Genomic DNA, 21,375 nt, shown 5'->3' on the forward strand with positions numbered 1-21,375 from the left:
CATCACGGCTTTCTTAATTTATAGCAAAAGTTACACCTCCTCTTATCCCACGTGGACGCGCGCTAGTTCTAAGACGTGTTTCTGCGTAATTGATGACATAAAAGATGTCAAGCGCCCTCTGTTTCCTCTTCGGATTATCCTGATAACGGTATCTGAGTCAACTGGCTATGATAAATCATTAACCCAAATAATAACATCTAATAGGAGACTGACATTACACAGAAGGCGACAATAAAAGCAATGGGTGGTAAAAAGAGCTTAAAAAATAGTCGGACTTCTGATATTATGATATGATTGAAAGTTTCTTATTCTGGTTACATTGTACTGAGATTAAAACGTTTGCATTGGAAGTACTTTATATACACTTTATACACAAGTGGTCCTTAATTTTCGAAATGTACACTAAATGACACATAAGTAGTAGGCTATGCTTTGTGAGTTTATGATCTTTTTGCAGGAACTCCTTTTACAAACGTTCTGTAGACTTTATGGCCTCGAGGTCTCAAGTTCACTTGAGTAAAAAATTTAGTGATCTTAAATTTGAAATATGGTGTTCAAAGCAGCTTTATAGCATGGAAAAGGCCATGATTTGTCCACACACACACACACACACATTTGTATAAAAATTTTATCTTGAACAATTTGTTGGCTAAGAGCTCGTTACTGACTGACTGAGGTAATCATGGGTTTATCTGGCAGAACTTTCCATTAAAAAGAGGGCGTACGACTCATCTGTAGGATTGTAAAAGGGCTTAAAGTTGGCAAAACTGTTCAGATAATTCCTGGAATTAAAAACAGCACTGAATATATGGTCCAGGATTAATGTTTTGCAGAGATTTCATGAGAGAACTTTATTTATTGCGCCATATAAAAAGCTTTGTGGCATGGTGATCATCCTACTGAAGGAGGCCACAGCCACCAGGGAATACCGTTTCCATGAAAGGGTGTACATGGTTTGCAACAATGCTTAGGTAGGTGGTACTTGTCAAAGTAACATCCATATGGATGGCAGGACCCAAGGTTTCCCAGCAGAACATTGCCCAAAGCAACACACTGCCTCTGCCAGCTTGCCTTTTTTCCATAGTGCATCTTGGTGCCATGTGTTCCCCAGGTAACACGCACCCGGCCATCCACGTGATGTAGAAGAAAATGTGATTCATCAGACCAGGCCACCTTCTTCCATTGCTTCATGGTCCAGTTCTGATGCTCACGTGCCCACTGTTGGCGCTTTCGGTGGTGGACAGGGGTCAGCATGGGCACTCTGACAGGTCTGCAGCTATGCAGCCCCATACGCAACAAACTGTGATGCACTGTGTATTCTGACACCTTTCTATCAGAACCAGCATTAACCTCTTGAGCAATTTGAGCTACTTTGAGCTACCCCACGTGCATCATTGAGCCTTGGCCGCCCATGACCCTGTCGCCGATTCATCACTGTTCATTCTTTGTATTTCTCCTGCTCTTTGTCCAGCAAAAAAATCACTCATCACTAAATGAAAGCTTAAAATTAAGGCCTGATTATTACAGGGGCCTTGTCGCAAGTCCGTTGTTTTTAAATTTCTGTGTTACTTTTGCTATATTTTCACACTTAAAACAATGATTTGGTAATCCTCTTGTACCACTGTCCTCTTTTGTGCTAAGAAATAAGTCTACAGTTCTCTCCCAAGTCCATTGTTGTCAGAATTAAGTCTGAGAATGATTCAGTGGGCTATAACACTTTTAATTGTGAAGAATTTACTTTAGTTGAACATACTTAACTGTTGATCAAAAATTGCCTTAAACTTATACCAGAAAAAAAAAAAGATTTAGTTTTATTTAGTAATTTTAAGGAGGGTGTACTCATTTGTGAAACACAACATTTTATCACTTTGATAAGAAAACCCTGAATATTTTCCTGAATAATTTCGACACGCTTCTTTGGAAACTGATCAAGCAGGCTACATTATAATTTACAAATCTTATTAATTTTATAAACTATAGCCTATATTTACACATAGCTACTTATTGATTAAAAAATTACAAAATGAAAATGAGAATCATCATTGAGAGAAATGAGGATTGATATTTTATCCCTTTTGAGTTTGGGATAAAATATGATGCATACGCGTTTTTATGAAATTAACCCTCTATATTAGACTAAGCTCTTCTCTTTATTCTTTATTTCTCTCAGGTCACGCGCATCATGATAACACTGCGCGCACTGCAGCCAATATCTATTATTAGTCCATTGGTTACAAGCACATCTTGCCACAAATAAAAACATAGAGGCGAGCTGTCTAATTTTGATGTAGCTCGGGTCATGTGAAGAACTACAAACAGACTCAAACGAATAACGAATTATTATTATTTATTTTTTTACAGTAACATTTTTATTTCGTGTCCGATTTACAAAAAGCAGCCGTAAACACATTCGCAGGTCTGTAACTGTTTCAAGGACACGTGCAGAGAGCTTCGAGTACTTTCCTCGATATTCACGACAAAAATAACGGTGAGTCGGAGTAGGTTAAACCTTAATCAAGGGAGTATTGTAGACTCATTATTCATGTTTAAGAGCTTTCGTGTGTGTCAGTCAAACACATGCCTGTGTTTCAGCGGGGTCACCTCTGATGTAATGATCACGAGAGCAAGACTGAGGGAAGTTCAGCCCTATAACAATGACAATGAAGAAAGCCACCTCGTTTTTTTTCTTTTCTTTTTAAAATTATTGCCAAGAGACATTACTTATTAACTTGGTAAAAGATAAAGTATGTTGGGCCACATGTGCTCAGAAATATGCAACTGTAAATACAAGAAATAGACATATTTTGACCCCTTACCAATTCATTTGACTTAACTATTAATTATACACTGAAATTTTGTTGTATTTCAAATCACTGTAACTAACTTTAATTCTGAAATGAAACGTTTTCAGAAAAAAGAACAATCTTAAAAAAATAAAAAATATATGTGATATAATGCAATATATAGTGTTTGTGTGTCACTGTTTTCATGACCTTTTTTGCTTAAATTATCTTTTACAACAAATTATATATACACATAATTTGTTGTAAAAGATAATTTAAGCAAAAAAGGTCATGAAATATATATATATATATATATATATATACACACACACACTATATTGCCAAAAGTATTGGGACACCACTCCAAATCATTGAATTCAGGTGTTCCAATCACTTCCATGGCCACAGGTGTATAAAATCAAGCACCTAGGCATGTAGACTGCTTCTACAAGCATTTGTGAAAGAATGGGTCACTCTCAGGAGCTCAGTGAATTCAAGTGTGGTACCGTGATAGGTTGCCACCTGTGCAATAAGTCCATTCGTGAAAATTCCTCACTACTAAATATTCCACGGTCAACTGTTAGTGGGATCATAACAAAGTGGAAGCAATTGGGAGCAACAGCAACTCAGCCACGAAGTGGTAGGCCACGTAAAATCACAGAGCGGGGTCAGCGCTCAGTACTCAGAACAGTACTTACCTGACTGCATTGTGCCAAGTGTAAAGTTTGGTGGAGGGGGATTATGTTGTGGGGTTGTTTTTCAGGGGTTGGGCTTGGCCCTTAGTTCCAGTGAAAGGAACTCTTAATGCTTCAGCATACCAAGACATTTTGGACAATTTCATGCTCCCAACTTTGTGGGAACAGTTTGGGGATGGCCCCTTCCTGTTCCAACATGACTGCGCACCAGTGCACAAAGCAAGGTCCATAAAGAGTTTGGTGTGGAGGAACTTGCCTGGCCTGCACAGAGTCCTGACCTCAACCCGATAGAACACCTTTGGGATGAATTAGAGCAGAGACTGCGAGCCAGGCCTTCTCGCCAACATCACTGCCTGACCTCACAAATGCGCTTCTAGAAGAATGGTCAAAAATTCCCATAAACACACTCCTAAACCTTATGGAAAGCCTTCCCAGAAGAGTTGAGGCTGGTATAGTTGGAAAGGGTGGGCCAACTCTATATTAAACCCTACGGATTAAGAATGGGATGTCATTAAAGTTAATGTGCACATAAAGGCAGGTGTCCCAAAACTTTTGGCAATATAATTTACAGTTGCACATATATATATATGTATGTACATACATATATATATGTATGTATGTACATATGTACAAATCGATCTTACATAAGTTTGAAAATGTATACATAGCCTATTTTGTATAGTTTGTAAATATATGTGTGTGTGTTTGTGTGTATATATACACTGTTAGACATTTTATTGTATTTTTGCGGTAACATACTGGCAGCACTATTGCCAGAAAGTTACTGTAACTGCCTCTTTACAGTAGCTTACCTGTACATGTGTTTACAGTATGATACCCTTACTGCATTTTCATTTTACAGTATGATGCCCTTACCACATTTTCTTTTTACAGTACAATACCCTTACTGCAACTTATTTTACAAAATCATTATTTTGAATATTTTATGAATGCTATTAAATTTAATGAATTCAAAATAAGTGACTTGAGTCCATTTACATAAGTATATTTTTCATTCACTGTCACTATCAATTACATCCATTTTATTAAAAAATAAAATAAAATAAAAAATAGACAACTGAGTTCATAACAACAAATCAAAGCAGAGATCATGACAAAATGGCAACAAAAAGCATGAACAAAACATCGCAGTTGGTCTTGGATGGCCTCCATACTGGTACACCACTGTTTGCTGATCTGAAACAAAACTGATGTCTGCGACCCACTGGATGGTCAGCATTGAGGGGAAGGTCTTCTATGAAGCTAACCAGATGCATGACTTTACCAGTGCTATCGTTGGCTTACATAGATAGATAGATAGATAGATAGATAGGTAGATAAATATAACTAATAACTAAGAATAACTGCTGTTGCACAAGTTGTTACTTTATCTGTCCATGAGCAAATTTAGATAAGAAACTCATGACCATTTCTCACATATTTTCCCTCTGTTTTGTTTCAGAAAATGTGTGAGAAATGGTCACGAGTTTCTTATCTAAATTTGCTCATCAGGCTGTCCTCTTAGTAATAGCCTATAATTACATCTTATTTACTTTCTTCATATATTTCGCTGTATTTAGTTGCCATCCCCAAACTGTTCCCACAAAGTTGGGAGCATGAAATTGTCCAAGATTTCTTGGTATGCTGAAGCATTAAGAGCACCTTTCAATGGAACTAAGGGGCCAAGCCCAACCCCTGAAAAACAACCCCACACCATAATCCCCCCTCCACCAAACTTTACACTTGGCACAATGCAGTCAGGTAAGTACTGTTCTCATAAGCAACCGCCAAACCCAGACTCATCCATCGGATTGCCAGACAGAGAAGCGTGATTCATCACTCCAGAGAACACGTCTCCACTGCTCTAGAGTCCAGTGGCGGCGTGCTTTACATCACTGCATCCGACGCTTTGCATTGCACTTGGTGATGTAAGGCTTGGATGCAGCTGCTCGGCCATGGAAACCCATTCCATGAAGCTCTCTACGCACTGTTCTTGAGCTAATCTGAAGGCCACACAAAGTTTGGAGGTCTGTAGCTATTGACTCTGCAGAAAGTTGGCGAAATCTGCACACTGTGCGCCTCAGCATGCGCTGACCCCGCTCTGTGATTTTACGTGGCCTACCACTTCGTGGCTGAGTTGCTGTTGTTCCCAATTGCTTCCACTTTGTTATGATCCCACTAACAGTTGACCGTGAAATATTTAGTAGTGAGGAAATTTCACGAATGGACTTATTGCACAGGTGGCAACCTATCACGGTACCACACTTGAATTCACTGAGCTCCTGAGAGTGACCCATTCTTTCACAAATGTTTGTAGAAACAGGTGCTTGATTTTATACACCTGTGGCCATGGAAGTGATTGGAACACCTGAATTCAATGATTTGGAGGGGTGTCCCAATTAGATAGATAGATAGATAGATAGATAGATATATTATAATTAATTTGACAGCAGTAATATTATAGGCCTCTATAACAGAGCCAACATTGGCCAATACTATAGGATTGTTTTACTTAGAAATGCCATTTATTAAGCTTTTTCAGATAATAGTTCATTATCTAAATGATTTCACCCTTTTAAAAGGTTACTAATGTCCCAGCACAAAACCAGAGGGAATTTAGAGAAAAAGGAGGCAAATATGTCCATTCATCTCCAGTCTGGTTCTTCTGTGAAAGGCAGACGTGCAGGTGAAGAAAGAAGAGAAAAGGAAGCTGGAAGTCGCATTGCATCCTCAAGTCTAAAAGGAGATGTTAGAGAAAAAAAGTCAATCATCCTTTCTCCTCCCACTTCAACATTTTCCCCGCCCACTTTCAGAAAACATCCTCCTATAGAACCCTTTGTTGACCCAGAGCTTCGCCCCTTTGTGTTTTCCACACACTGCGACACCCTCTTCGCCTCGCTTCAAGGTCTCAAGGAGGAGGGGCTTCTACTGGACTGCAGTTTAAAGCTCCAAGGCAAATCCTACAAAGCTCACCGACTGATGCTCGCTGCTGTCAGTCAAAAGGCAGAGGCATGGCTGTTATCTGGAGAGGCGGGGCTTAAGGAAGTGGAACTGGATGGAGGACGGATGACTCCTACAGGACTGAAGGCTGTACTGGACTTCAGCTACAGTGGAGAAGTGGATAGAGGAGAAACGGATGAAGTGCTGGAAGCCTGTAGGGGTTTAGGGGCCGAAAGACTCGAGCAACTGTGTGGTGGAGACGTTCTGGTCATCGGGAGCAGAGAGAGGGAAAGAAGCCTGCAGATCATACAAACACTGTGGGAGGGAAACATTGGCTGTGATATCATCATACAAGCAGACAGTGGAGACCGTTTCCCTGGTAACTATATCTCAGGGTCTTTACATTTCATTAGTTAAAGGCACAATATGTAAGATTTTTGGATTAAAATATCTAAAAACTACTAGAACAATGTTATATACTTGTGTACTTACATTATCCCAAATGTTTCCATGAATGTTTAAATCCAGAGAAATAAGCAATTTTAACCAGAACAAGAACCGTGTCTGTGTGTCGCCTATTAATTACATCATACCCACATTAACCTCGTTTTCCGGTTTTATTTTGTAGAAACCATGGAAACACCAAAGATGCTTTAATATATTATGTGTTTTAGGCAAGTAAGCAACTGTTTGGAAACATTAATTGACAGAAAACTAATCATTGTTAAATAGCTCAACACAGCAAGTCTTATTGTTTAAATCTCGTTTTCTTGATTTATCTTGAGTACCATGTTTTACCATGCCTAATATCGATGTAGCTTACTGCAGTGTGCAACAAGTGTCTCATAGCAGCCGCCGAGCGAACGCAGAGTAGCATTATAACAACTTTCAACACACAAATGTATCTAATATGATACCAACATATGCTTGACCGGAAGAAGAGGAAGCAGTTTCTGCTCACAAATCACTCGGCCCTGCTCTGCTTCATACTACAGTAATGTTAATAATCTCATCCATGAACATGATTTCTGCCAGAGTCCCATCCCAATTCTTTTCCACTGACTGTAGACGTGAAGACAACACCTCCCATGATTCCACAAAATCAAGGCGTCATCAAGCTACGCCTTTGTTTTGAATAAGTGACCTCTAGCGGCAAAAATTTACATAGTGTGCCTTTAACATTAGTTAACTACATTACTTAACATGAACTAAGAATGAACAATACTTCTAGAGCATTTATTAATCTTAATTAATTTCAACATTTACTAATACATTATTAAAATCAAATGTTGTATTTGGATTAGCTGGATTTTTATTAACTGATATTAACAAAGATTAAGAAATACTGTTACAAATGCATTGCTCATTGTTAGTTCCTGTTAGTTAATACTGTACATTAACTATTGTTAACAAATGAGACCTTATTGTAAAGTGTTACACTAAAATGACTAAAACTGAAAGAAAGCTAAATAGAAATATTTAAAAGACAATGACAAACAAAGCACATGACAAAATTACTATAACTTAAACTAAAATTAGAATTAAAAACGGAAATATATAAATAAATAAAAGCTAATTCAAAATGTTATGCTTATGTTAGCCAAGTAAAAATAGGTTTTGGAACAACACGAAGGTGATTTTTGGTTGAACTATTGTTTTGAGTTTTGTCTGCAGCAATTATGAATGTGCATAAAGTCATCTTTCATATTTGTGTTGTATACTTTATCTTGAAAACTCTCTTTTAGCCCATCGTGTCATATTAGCAGCGGGTGCGGACTACTTTCGGGCTCTCTTCTGCGGAGGGTTACGTGAATCCGGTGAGGATGTGGTGTTACTGCGCGGCGTGGCGTCCTGGGTGCTGCGCAACCTACTGGACTTCATTTACTCTGGCCGACTGAAACTGAGCTGCAGGACCGTGTGGGATCTGACAGAAGCCGCTTCACAGTTTCAGCTGCAGGGGGCGCTGTCATTGTGTTTAAACTTCCTACAGGACAACATGGATGAAACGTCTTGCCTGGATGTTTTGGCCTTGGCTGAAGCCCACAGTCTGGAGGATCTGCGCAGAAGGGCAGAGGACTATGTTTTAGCCCACTTTCAGAGGGTGGCGGAGGGGGAGAAGTTCAGGGATCTGCCTTGCGTCCAGCTGCAGCGTCTGCTGGAGAGAGATGCGCTGAATGCAGATAGTGAGGTAAGATCAGATGGACGATAAAACAAGTGAAACAATCTCACAGATACACATTTGAAGGAGAAACCCGAGAGACCAGAATATCACAGAGACTGAGAAACCACCTGGGCAACTACCAGGAATAACCATAGGAACCACATGGCAACACCCTGGCAACCACTCACAACACTGCAGTATTGTGTTGCCAAGTTTTGCACAGACAGGTGCCACTTACAATTTCTTTATAAAATATAAAAGTCTACTTTTAAATGAAAGTTAAAATTGCATCAGAGGAAATGGTTACTAGTGGGAGTGCTTAAGAAGATTATTTTAGGACATATAGGCAGAAACCAACCAACCAAATATATATATATATATATATATAAATTCCTCAAACATGTTAAACTAGATGTTACAAAACTATATGATTATGAGGTATAACTATTGTTAAGATTATGGGTTATCTGGTTAAGCACTTTCTATGCACTCAAAAACCCGTCTTTTTTGACTGTATCACAATGCAAAGAGCAGCAGGGGGCAGCATTAGCATATTCAGACTCTCCCTCTTTCCTGACAGCTGGACGTGTTCAGAGCCGTGGTCAACTGGGTCGAGGATGATAAAGACCAGAGGCTGTGTCATCTCTCCCGACTGATGCAGGGCGTTCGTTTCCGTCTCATGAGACCGGAGGAGCTGCTGGAGGTACATTACTGTTGCCAGAAGAACGAACCTGACAATCCACAGCTTTCTTCACAGCTTCATAAGGACCACTTTTGCCTCTTCTTTTCAGGTGCAGGACTGTAAACTGCTGGTCAGGAGTTCAGGAGGGAAAACGGCTCTAGAAATTGTGAATAATCTCTTACATGGTGATAAGAGAACGTCAGACTGCAAGCCGCGCACTCCAAACCAGGTACAACCTACTGAAAAAGAAAATGATTACATAAATATAATCAATAAAAAGGCAAAAGAAATTTCTTCAGAACAGCGTTATTATAATTAACTAAAACTAAAAGCATAAAAATACATTTGTTACCCTAACATAAAAAAAACTAGTTGCCAAAGCAACATTTCTCATTTTTGTTTAGTTTAACTTGATGCACTAAAATAACTAAAAATAAAATTAAAACAATACATTTATTTTTAAAAAAAAACTAAAACACACACCAAAATGACTAAAATTAACGTAATTAGTAGTATATAAAAAAATAATAGTATACATCAATTATGCTAAAATAACTGTTTTTGTCTTTTTTGTTGTCTTACTGTTTTTAAGAATATGTCTATGTAGTTATCAATTTTAAAGTTATTTTAGTACATCAAGTTAAATGAAAATGAGAAATGTTGCTTTGGCAACTAGTTTTAGTTAACTTTACTGTAACTATCTATAATACTGTACTGTATAAATATAATGTTTTAACAGATCCTCCTTTTTTGCAGTTTCAGCAATACACTGATGCAACAAATATTATTCACTCAGGGAGTGTACACAAAGAAATTAAGTTGAGATCAAAGTTCAAAAGAATTGTTTCAGTTTCAATTCAGTTTCAATTTTAATGTTGGAATTTCTTCCAAAAATTGCCTTACATCCCACAGTTTTTATGGTCTCACATCAATACACATCAGTTCTACATAAATACATACAAATAACAATACATGAATACATAAGTAAATAAGTGGCTGCAGTGCATCAATTTAATCATTTCTATTCTTCCAGTAATAATTGTGTTGCATTAGTTCATTTTGATTAAGTAAATTGAAGAGCAGTAAAAACCATGAATGTCATTTTTAAGAGGTCTGAATTAATTTGAACAATTTATTGCAACATGATCATGTCACTTTTGATGACTGTTGAATTTTACTTAGACTTTATATAATATAATAACATACATAATATAATTATGTTCTCATCTCAAACATAAATGCATTAAGTTGATTGTAAGTGCATTATTTTAGTATTTTCAATAAGGCAGATTTCCCTTTTTTCAGTGTAAGCCTGTCTACAACTAAAACTGACTTGACTTAAAGGTACACTATGTAACTTTGGTCCTTTAGCGGTTAAAAAACAAAACTGCATGCATTTTGCGGAAGAACATTGTTTTGGTTGTGCTTCGGCTCTGCGTGACTGTGCGGATGAATATGGTTATCCTACTGCTCATAAAACGTTAAGAGATATAACCAGTTTAGATGGAAAAGATCTCAAGCTGAGCTGAAGACGTAACTGTAGTTATACCATTAATAGACACAGTACTTCCTTGAAAATAAATTTCAGCACAGCGCTACAACAACCATAATGAAATGACCCTTCATAATAGATAATACTTTACAATGAACTCTGTTAGAGAGCTACATATGACAATTTACCTGTTCAATAAAATACCTTACTCACCTGTTGACTAATAAAAACGCCATCTCTGTGTTTTCGCTATTTCAGCTCTGTCACATTCTCTTTTTGTCAGCACTCTCCTCTGTTCGTCGTTTGTTTAAAACAGGTGATTCCGGAGGTTGGAGATTTAGCTGCTCCATGTTAACTAACCTATGCCACTCCCACACCATACACACATCAAAGTAGCCAGAGCAACTTTTCTCTATTTACGGATATGACGAGACACCCATGGACGAGTGATGTATATATGCAACTTCCTGCGAAATCCATCGTGTCAGGTCTAAAATATAAACACTTAAAATAGGCTTACCATAGTGAATCAGAGTAAGACAAAAACACATTTTGGAAGAAGGATTGATAATGTAATGTAAAAAATTTGTTAATTTTGAACAAAAAAGTTACATATTGTACTTAATGTAGTAGTGTTGCTTTAATCATTGTACTTCTCTTAAATCTGCATAGGTGTTGGTTCTTGTAGGTGGAGATTGTGTGAATGAGAATTTCGAGCGTCGAGAGCCGAACCTGTGCTTGTGGTTTGCCCATCGCTTCATGCGCGGAGAGGGACTTATCCGTACGATCGAGTGGAGACCTCTGGCCCGCCTCCCCGAGCCGCCACGCTTCCGCCACTGCGTGTGCGTCCTCAATAACACGCTCTATATCCTGGGAGGCCGGAAGTACTACGGTGCCCTGGACATACTGAAGACTGCGCTGAGGTGGGTCTCTTTGGATCATCTTGTGTTCAGTGATTGGAGAAACAAAGCTTTTTGAATCAACAGAACTAATTGCTTAACTAAATGATTCGCTGGTTTAAACCGCTTGAAACCCCATTGGTGATGCCTGCTAGTCAGAACGGTGTAAATGCAATAAAAACTCAGACATACAAGCATAAAACACCTTTTACAAAACAATTGCAAATGTTTAATTGAAAGTGTAATCTATTAAATCCAATTAACAAATAATTTAATACCATTAAATATGAAATGTCTTTATAATATATGTTATTTTATTAAACTGTAGGGCTTGTTTTGTTTGTTTTATGGAAAACTTGGTTAATTAGGCCAATTATTAGACTTTTAACTACAACTCTTCTTTTTTAATATACAAACCTGATTCCAAAAAAGTTGGGACACTGTACAAATTGTGAATAAAAAAGGAATGCAATTGTCACGATCACTGTCTGTTCCTGTCAGTTCCTGGACTCCATTTCCCATAATCCTCCTTGCCAATCACATGCACACTCCACACCAATCACCAGCTGCCACATACAGCTTAGCACACTACCTGGACTATAAAGGACTCACACACACACCACCTCATTGCGAAGTCTTGATTTGCCCCGGTGATCAACTCTGAGCGTTTTCTTGTGGACTGTTTACCCTGTTACCGTTGGATTGTTTATTCTCTGTGACCCTTGCTGCCTGCCCTGATCTTTGCCTGTTTCCTGGACTGTGATTGTTTGCTGCCTGCCCTGATCCTTGCCTGTACCCTGATTCTGTTTGTCTGCCGCCTGCCTCGACCATTGCCTGTCCTTGTTTATGTTCCTGCCTTTGCCCCTGTCTACCTGTGTAAATACTGTTCTTAATAAAGCTTGCAAATGGATCCCCGCTCTGCCGACCCATCATTACAGCAATGATGTGGAAGTTTTAAAATTTCAATATTTTATTCAGAATACAACATAGATGACATATCAAATGTTTAAACTGAGAAAATGTATCATTTTAAGGGAAAAATAAGTTGATTTTAAATTTCATGGCATCAACACATCTCAAAAAAGTTGGGACAAGGCCATGTTTACCACTGTGTGGCATCCCCTCTTCTTTTTATAACAGTCTGCAAACGTCTGGGGACTGAGGAGACAAGTTGCTCAAGTTTAGGAATAGGAATGTTGTCCCATTCTTGTCTAATACAGGCTTCTAGCTGCTCAACTGTCTTAGGTCTTCTTTGTCGCATCTTCCTCTTTATGATGCGCCAAATGTTTTCTATGGGTGAAAGATCTGGACTGCAGGCTGGCCATTTCAGTACCCGGATCCTTTTTCTACGCAGCCATGATGTTGTAATTGATGCAGTATGTGGTCTGGCATTGTCATGTTGGAAAATGCAAGGTCTTCCCTGAAAGAGACGACGTCTGGATGGGAGCATATGTTGTTCTAGAACTTGGATATACCTTTCAGCATTGATGGTGCCTTTCCAGATTTGTAAGCTGCCCATGCCACATGCACTCATGCAACCCCATACCATCAGAGATGCAGGCTTCTGAACTGAGCGCTGATAACAACTTGGGTTGTCCTTGTCCTCTTTAGTCCAGATGACATGGCGTCCCAGTTTTCCAAAAAGAACTTCAAATTTTGATTCGTCTGATCACAGAACAGTTTTCCACTTTGCCACAGTCCATTTTAAATGAGCCTTGGCCCAGAGAAAACGCCTGCGCTTCTGGATCATGTTTAGATATGGCTTCTTTTTTGACCTATAGAGTTTTAGCCGGCAACGGCGACTGGCACGGTGGATTGTGTTCACCGACAATGTTTTATGGAAGTATTCCTGAGCCCATGTTGTGAATTCCATTACAGTAGCATTCCTGTATGTGATGCAGGGGCCCCTAAGGGCCCAAAAATCACGGGCATCCAGTATGGTTTTCCGGCCTTGACCCTTACGCACAGAGATTGTTCCAGATTCTCTGAATCTTTGGATGATATTATGCACTGTAGATGATGATAACTTTAAACTCTTTGCAATTTTTCTCTGAGAAACTCCTTTCTGATATTGCTCCACTATTTTTCGTCGCACCATTGGGGGAATTGGTGATCCTCTGCCCATCTTGACTTCTGAGAGACACTGCCACTCTGAGAGACTCTTTTTATACCCAATCATGTTGCCAATTGACCTAATAAGTTGCAAATTGGTCCTCCAGCTGTTCCTTATATGTACATTTAACTTTTCTGGCCTCTTATTGCTACCTGTCCCAACTTTTTTGGAATGTGTAGCTCTCATGAAATCCAAAATGAGCCAATATTTGGCATGACATTTCAAAATGTCTCTGATATGTTATCTATATTCTATTGTGAATAAAATATAAGTTTATGAGATTTGTAAATTATTGCATTCCTTTTTTATTCACAATTTGTACAGTGTCCCAACTTTTTTGGAATCGGGTTTGTACAAATGTGTCATTAAATGTTTACAAATTCATAAAAACTGATCCAAGATCAGGTAAAAACCACATAGGACACTGGTTCACAGAGACCATAGTGGCAATCCATTGAAATTTTGAAACATTTCGAAACAGTTATGATATAACAAAGCCTGGTTTACTGAAATCATGCTACTTTGGCGTTATTATGTGTGCCAAATCACTGGTTTTAAACAAATTATATGCAAAGGTTTCGAAGCTTCACGAACCAGTGTTTTGAAAGCGCCCATCACTACTTGTTTGCATGCAGCCGTTTGAGAAAATAATCATCCTGTGTGTCTGTGTGCAGATTTGATCCAGCTCAGGGCAGATGGGAATGTCTTCCTGACATGTCCAGCCCCAGGGATTACTTCGCCGCTGTGTGTCACAGAGGGAAGGTGTTTGTCCTGGGTGGAAACAGCGATGACATGAACTGTCTGGACTCAGTGGAGTGTTACACACCTGACGACAACACCTGGAGGTCCACGCCAAACCTGTGCAAGTGGGGCTCACCTCATCCTGCAGTGGACATCCAACCTGGCCCACATCTAAGTGTGACGTCAGAAGCCACAAGCATGTTCAAATACGTCACCTCGTGACTCCCCATTCTGCCCTGGAAAGTAAATTTGTTGTATGTAGGTTTCTGAATGAAAAGGTTTTTAGGTGTAAGGGTAGGTTTTGAGTGGGTTTCAGGTGTAAGGGTAGATTTTAGGTGGGTTTCAGTATGTAGGTTCCAGATTAAAAGGGTTTTTAGGCATAAGTATAACGAAGGTAGGCCAGTAAGGGCTGTGTGTGTAAACCTCATTCCCCTGATCTCAAGAGGCTCAGTCCTGCCTCCTTGTTAGAGCGCCCGACTCCCATGCTGGCAGACCTGGGTTGGAGTCCTGCTTAGAGCGGGCGGTTCGAACAGGAGGGGTTACATTGGTGCCGTGACCCAGATGGGAGTGAGGTTTAGGGGGGGTGAGCGTAACGGACGTAGGCCAGCAAGAGCTGTGCATATAAACCTCACTCTCCTGATCTTAAGAGGCGCTCTAGAGACTGTGGTCTTTAGCCTTCTTGTTAGAGCGCCTGACTCCCATGCCGGCAGACCCAGGTCTGAGTCCCGCTTAGAGCGGGCGGTTTGAACAGGAGGGGTTAGATAAGGAAGTGTGACCCCCAAACCCCCCCTGCAGCTAATTTCATTGGTTAAGGTTACAGTGACGTGTAGGTTTAGGGATCAGTGTTTGGTGTAGGCAGTTGGTACTGTGATTGACATGACCAATAAAATCTTAAGAATAGGCTGCACGGCGGAGTGTCTGCTGAACTGGTTTGGGGGGAAAAAATCACTCTAATGAGAATGTAACGTACTTGAACATGATTGTGGCTTCTGACATCACACTTGGATGTGGGCCAGGTGGATGTCCACCGCAGGCTGCAGCGAGACGCTTCTCAACTTGTGTATCGCTTATTGATGTTTGATTGACTATAATAGAAACAGATTGGGTGTTTTCCGTACACTGGCTTATAAATGAAAGAATTTGATAGTAAAATTAACAAAATATCAATGCAAGTGTTTGTGCGGTATTTGCATGTCTCAAATGCTGCAGGTCATTTCACTAATGTCATTTCTGACTTGAATCAGTTGGTGTTTTGGTGATTTTTAGTGGTTGTGTGAAGTCAGTTCACCTCAAGTTCACAAAGGTGAACTAGCAAATGGACCACAGGTGTAGTTCATCACAAGGCCGTAACCCTGTTTTGATTTTTTGAGCGGACCAAACTCATTTTTTGACCAAGATATGTTGAAAACAGCTCGGTTAATGTTTTGTATCTCATCACTATCAATTATGAATCACATGATTCACTAAATGATAGCCTATATTTGTCATTCAAAAAAAAAAAAAAAAAAGAGTAGTATGCATCAGTGGATTTTGTCAGTCATTTTCATTTCTGTCAGAAATATGAAATATTTAGCTACTGAATTCACACTCGGCTTGTGCCTTCTTTGATTTGATTGGCCATCTCAACCTTTTTCACAATGACGAGAAAGGAAGTACATCCTAAAAATGTAACTTTCTTCTTTTAATCTGAACTTGCAGACAAGCAGCACAAAGAACATCAAATATAACCACTAACCAACAAAGACAAACACAATACTGCCTACAATTTCACATCAGATCTATTGTTTTAGCATTTCAAACCTAACAAACTTCATTTAGTCAACTGTTCTGCTGGAGAAATAGGGTCTCTGATTAAAATAAATGGCATTTGCTTTGATATTTTGTATCTGCAGTGACATTTCAAGTAACCAAATACTATTTGGGAACAAACCTGAAAAGTCTATTTTCCTTTGTCTGTTTACACACAGGTTGTCTCATCCTCTGGACGTGGCTCTCTGCGGTCACGCTGCAGCCGTGTTGAATGGAGAGATGTTTGTGTCTGGCGGTTGTGACTCTCGTCTGCGCTGCTATCCGTGTCTGTGGCTCTACGACCCGGTGCGTGGCTGCTCGAAACGTGCACCCATGACGGTAGGAGCAGGACGGGCTGGTCATGTGATGCTGGTTGCGGGACACCGATTGGTCGTGGCTGGGGGCTTGCAGCCAATGTTGGCTGGGTTTGGAGACCAGCTGCAGTGTGAGTCGTATGATCCCGTTCATGACTCCTGGTCGTCTTTCCCCTTTCTGCCCCGACCGCACCTCTCACCCGCAGCGGTCACTCTTGATGGACAGCTGTATGTTTTGGGAGGGTCTTCAGCCGATTCAGCCCGTGATACGTCCTGGGTGCACCGTTACGATCCTCAGGCAAAGTGCTGGGATAAACTAGGAGCGATGCCACGACCTTACGCCGATCTCGCCGCATGCGCTTTACAGCTGCCTGTCAGCCTGAAGAGCTGAGAGCAATGTCATTTTTATGAATACTGTGTCTATTAGGTTCTGGTAATGTTATATATTACTTCTATTACTCTCACTATCGACTTTGGCTTGCTTAGTTGGGTTTCTATCCAGTAACTATTATTGGTTTGACTGCAAGCAGTGATTAAAGGGCCCTCGCACCCGTGCCATCACCACCCGGTGGCTTTAGGAAAACAACACAGTGGCCAATAAGTACATAAATATAGGAGGACAATGTCAGTCATTTGTATTTGCCACACTTCCTGCTACCAGCTGGTGGCGCTATGACTATAACCAAATTTTGGTGTGTAGATGTCTTCAGGCCAGGGCACTTATCAAATATGTGAAGTTTGAGGCAGATTGGACATTGTATGCTTGAGTTACAACAACTTCCTGTTTCATGACGAAAATAGCATGATTTAGCACTCAACTAAGTGTTGCTTAAAGCAATAAGCCCCTTGAAGTCGTGGTTTACAGTGAATTTATAACAGCTAAGGGGCGTAGGCATGATGCAGAGTGGAGTGCCTAAAACCCCCTTAGCTGTTATAATTCACGGTTACCACACAATACAAATATTAAAGCCAAAAAATATATATCAATGCAACTTTCATGAAGTAAAACATTAAAAGCCTTCCTTCCGCCGGAAAAAATAGTGCCTGACCATGAACAGCAACAGAAATTACACTATTACTCCATTAGATGGCGGCAAAGATTGTCTTTATGAGCGAGTCACTCAGTCGCAAAGACTTTTATATTGAAACTTGTTGTGAACACGGAACGCAAATGACAAATGCTTTGAGTAGTGCTGTCAGTGTCAGCAGGGCACAGGAAACCCCATTAAATGTTAAAAGGACAAGATCGCAGCGGACATTCATAAACAGGTTTTTTATTATGAACATAGGACTAACCTGAAGGAAAATGCTAAATCTGAATGCAGGTAATACACTCGGCCACTCAATATCTCTCTCACAATACTCTTCTACATAATGAACAAAATCAATTGCGAACAAACATGTTTACGTTGCTAAGAGTAGTTGCTAAGACAGACGCAGCAACACACTCAGTGGCACAGCGATACTTATGTAATGCGGTCAGCTGAAATAAATAAATAACACAATAAATAAGGATAGACAGACAGACAGACAGACAGATAGACAGATAGATAGATAGACAGATAGACTATATTGCCAAAAGTATTGGGGCACCCTTCTAAATAATTGAATTCAGGTGTTCCAATCACTTCCATGGCCACAGGTGTATAAAATCAAGCACCTAGGCATGCAGACTGCTTCTACAAACATTTGTGAAAGAATGGCTCGCTCTCAAGAGCTCAGTGAATTCAAGCGTGGTACCGTGATAGGTTGCCACCTGTGCAATAAGTGCATTCGTGAAATTTCCTCACTACTAAATATTCCACGGTCAACTGTTAGTGGGATCATAACAAAGTGGAAGCAATAATTGGGAACAACAGCAACTCAGCCACAAAGTGGTAGGCCGCGTAAAATCACAGAGTGGGGTCAGCGCATGCTGAGGCGCACAGTGCGCAGAAGTCGCCAAATTTCTGCAGAGTCAATAGCTACAAACCTCCAAACTTCGTGTGGCCTTCAGATTAGCTCAAGAACAGTGCATAGAGAGCTTCATGGAATGGGTTTCCATGGCCGAGCAGCTGCATCCAAGCCTTACATCACCAAGTGCAATGCAAAGCGTTTGATGTAGTGGTGTAAAGCACGCCGCCACTGGACTCTAGAGCAGTGGAGATGTGTTCTCTGGAGTCATGAATCACGCTTCTCTGTCTGGCAATCTGATGGACGAGTCTGGGTTTGGCAGTTGCTAGGAGAACAGTACTTGCCTGACTTGCATTTTGCCAAGTGTAAAGTTTGGTGGAGGGGCGATTATGGTGTGGGGTTGTTTTTCAGGGGTTGGGCTTGGCCCTTAGTTCCAGTGAAAAGAACTCTTAATGCTTCAGCATACCAAGACATTTTGGACAATTTCATGCTCCCAACTTTGTGGGAACAGTTTGGGGATGGCCCCTTCCTGTTTCAACATGACTGCGCACCAGTGCACAAAGCAAGGTCCATAAAGACATGGATGAGCGAGTTTGGTGTGGAGGAACTTGACTGGCCTGCACAGAGTCCTGACCTCAACCTGATAGAACACCTTTGGGATGAATTAGAGCGGAGACTGTGAGCCAGGCCTTCTTGCCAACATCACTGCCTGACCTTACAAATGCACTTCTAGAAGAATGGTCAAAAATTCCCATAAACACACTCCTAAACCTTGTGGAAAGCCTTCCCAGAAGAGTTGAAGCTGTTATAACGGTGGGCCAACTCCATATTAAACCCTATGGATTAAGAATGGGATGTCATTAAAGTTCATGTGCACGTAAAGGCAGGTGTCCCAAAACTTTTGGCAATATAGTGTAGACAGACAGACAGACCACCAAGGATCAAGTAAATCCAAAACTTGACTTACGGTCAGTCTGAAAGAGAGTTTATAAGAATAACATATAGGGAACATAGACTCCCTGTGTTATACCACCGGTCACAATTGTAACCGTTTTCATTTATCTGCAGTCTGACAACAGAAGAAACCATGTATTAATATAATTTAAATATGTATGTATAGATAACCCTTTCATGATGATGTGTGCAAAAAATTATGAGCTATTCAAAAATTAACTTAGGAAACTTAACTGTCATTTCTGAGCTTTAATGTCATCATTTTTAAGATGGCAGTACCAGGAAATAAATGTGTGTGGTCACATGGCCAAACTACCCTATGTTAGACCTGCCCAGAACTCATGCAGACATCTTAAATTTGCATTATAAATGAACATGTGCTTCATAATAAGAGTTGCTTTTTAATACCACACCAAAATATGTTATGAAAAATTGTGGTCACAATTGACCAGTGGGATTAAACGGGCTAATAACTAATTCAAAATAACTAAAATAACATTACTGTGATGTCAAAGACGAGAGAGGACAAATAATCCATTTCATTTCTGTCTTGTTTTGCAGTGTAAAAAGGGCATAGGTGAATATGAACATGAGTTTTAGTATGAGAGGACCTTTTTTTTTTTTTTATACCTAATTTGACCCCATTTCATGTCTAATCGTAGTCACTGCAGGCCTGGAGGACTTCATATGCATGATGATAGAAGAACATCTGCAAAAAAAGAGAGAAAGAGGTTAGAAAGAGAAAAAGGTAAAAAGTAGCGCTGAAATTAAATGCAAGAATGTTTTGTAACAGCAGTGAAGGAAAGTTACTGTGATACAGTGTTGACTGTGAGTTGGCATCATATCAAGAGTGAGTGATGTCTTCTACATAGTGAAATAATGCAAACGCTCTCTGTGCTACTGATTTCCATGATTAAAGATGCTGCTGTTGTCTCTGCTTTGCACATGTCCGTTGTTGGCCTTTACATTGTGTGCATATAGTGCTCAGTGCTCAATGACAGTACTGAAGCTGAAAGACCTTTGAAAACAAATGATAAGAATAGAAAATGCAAACACTGAGGTGGATTTTTCCTGTGAAGCTGCTGTGGAAATACACTATACATACAGATCTAATACATTCAAATGAACATGTTTCCACAGAATTACAGCAACAATGACCAACACAGAAAAAGATGCTTTTTTTTTTTTTTTTTTTTAGAGAAATACACAAATTATGTGCTGAATAAGGGATGAGAGCAGATATAATAATAATCACGTATTTTAAAACTGCAGACAGACTCAGGACAGAAACACACGACCTCTAAAGTAAGAACAACTTCACATATTCATTCTTCAACTACAGTTAGACTTTGAGATGTTAATACTGTCTGAATAATTGTGAATCAAGTTATGCTTATGATTGATTTAATATAAGATGAATATGAGAGTATTTCAGTTTTTCAGTGTGTTTCTTCCTCAGAAATGGACCAAACTCGATGTTCCATTCTTCTTCTCATTGGTGAGTGTGTTTGGTTTGTTTTATATATGGTTTATAGTTTCATCAGGTTTGACCCTGTTATGAAACTCATTAAAGCAAACGCTCTCTTTCACAGCTCTCTGCTCTGTATCTGAATGTGTTCAGCGTCAGTATCACTTTATAAACGTGAACAAGACCTGGACTGAAGCTCAGAGATACTGCAGAGAGAATTACACAGATCTGGCCACCGTTGACAACATGAACGACATGAATGAGCTGAAGAAGAGTGTGAATGATGAAGGTGTTCAGAATGTCTGGATTGGGCTGCAGAAGACGGGTCGTGATGAATGGCAGTGGCCTTCAGGTGAACCTGCGCTCTATCTGAACTGGGCTGAAAAACAACCTGAAGGCAGAGATGATTGTGCTATGATGATGAATGGAAAATTTCGTGATTTGCCATGTAA

At 39.8% G+C, this 21,375-nt stretch overlaps 1 protein-coding gene across 3 annotated transcripts; it reads left to right on the forward strand.

Moving 5' to 3' along the window:
• Positions 1–2,254: 2,254 nt before the first annotated feature.
• LOC127516435 (kelch-like protein 33) lies at positions 2,255–20,399 on the forward strand. Of its 3 annotated transcripts, none has more exons than XM_051901036.1 (8): positions 2,255–2,488; positions 6,061–6,797; positions 8,164–8,606; positions 9,160–9,282; positions 9,371–9,490; positions 11,426–11,676; positions 14,440–14,631; positions 16,474–20,399. In XM_051901036.1, exons 2-8 carry the CDS (start codon positions 6,068–6,070, stop codon positions 16,997–16,999), a joined length of 2,385 nt encoding a protein of 794 aa, XP_051756996.1. In that variant the 5' UTR covers positions 2,255–2,488; positions 6,061–6,067; the 3' UTR covers positions 17,000–20,399. The 3 variants fall into 3 exon arrangements, with proteins under 3 accessions (XP_051756996.1, XP_051756997.1, XP_051756998.1); XM_051901037.1 differs by having other exon boundaries at positions 14,440–14,610; XM_051901038.1 differs by lacking the exons at positions 2,255–2,488; positions 6,061–6,797 and having other exon boundaries at positions 6,843–8,606.
• The last annotated feature ends 976 nt before the right edge of the window (positions 20,400–21,375 follow it).

This window comes from Ctenopharyngodon idella, chromosome 7 (assembly GCF_019924925.1).
Source record: "Ctenopharyngodon idella isolate HZGC_01 chromosome 7, HZGC01, whole genome shotgun sequence".
NCBI classification, from domain to species: domain Eukaryota; kingdom Metazoa; phylum Chordata; class Actinopteri; order Cypriniformes; family Xenocyprididae; genus Ctenopharyngodon; species Ctenopharyngodon idella.

Bases quoted from the DNA above. Each gene is read 5' to 3' on its own strand.
- LOC127516435 (XM_051901036.1), top strand. From the start codon at position 6,068: ATGTCCCAGCACAAAACCAGAGGGAATTTAGAGAAAAAGGAGGCAAAT. The intron at 6,798-8,163 runs GTAACTATATCT...ACTCTCTTTTAG, and splicing joins CAGTGGAGACCGTTTCCCTG to CCCATCGTGTCATATTAGCA. The intron at 9,491-11,425 runs GTACAACCTACT...AAATCTGCATAG, and splicing joins AGCCGCGCACTCCAAACCAG to GTGTTGGTTCTTGTAGGTGG.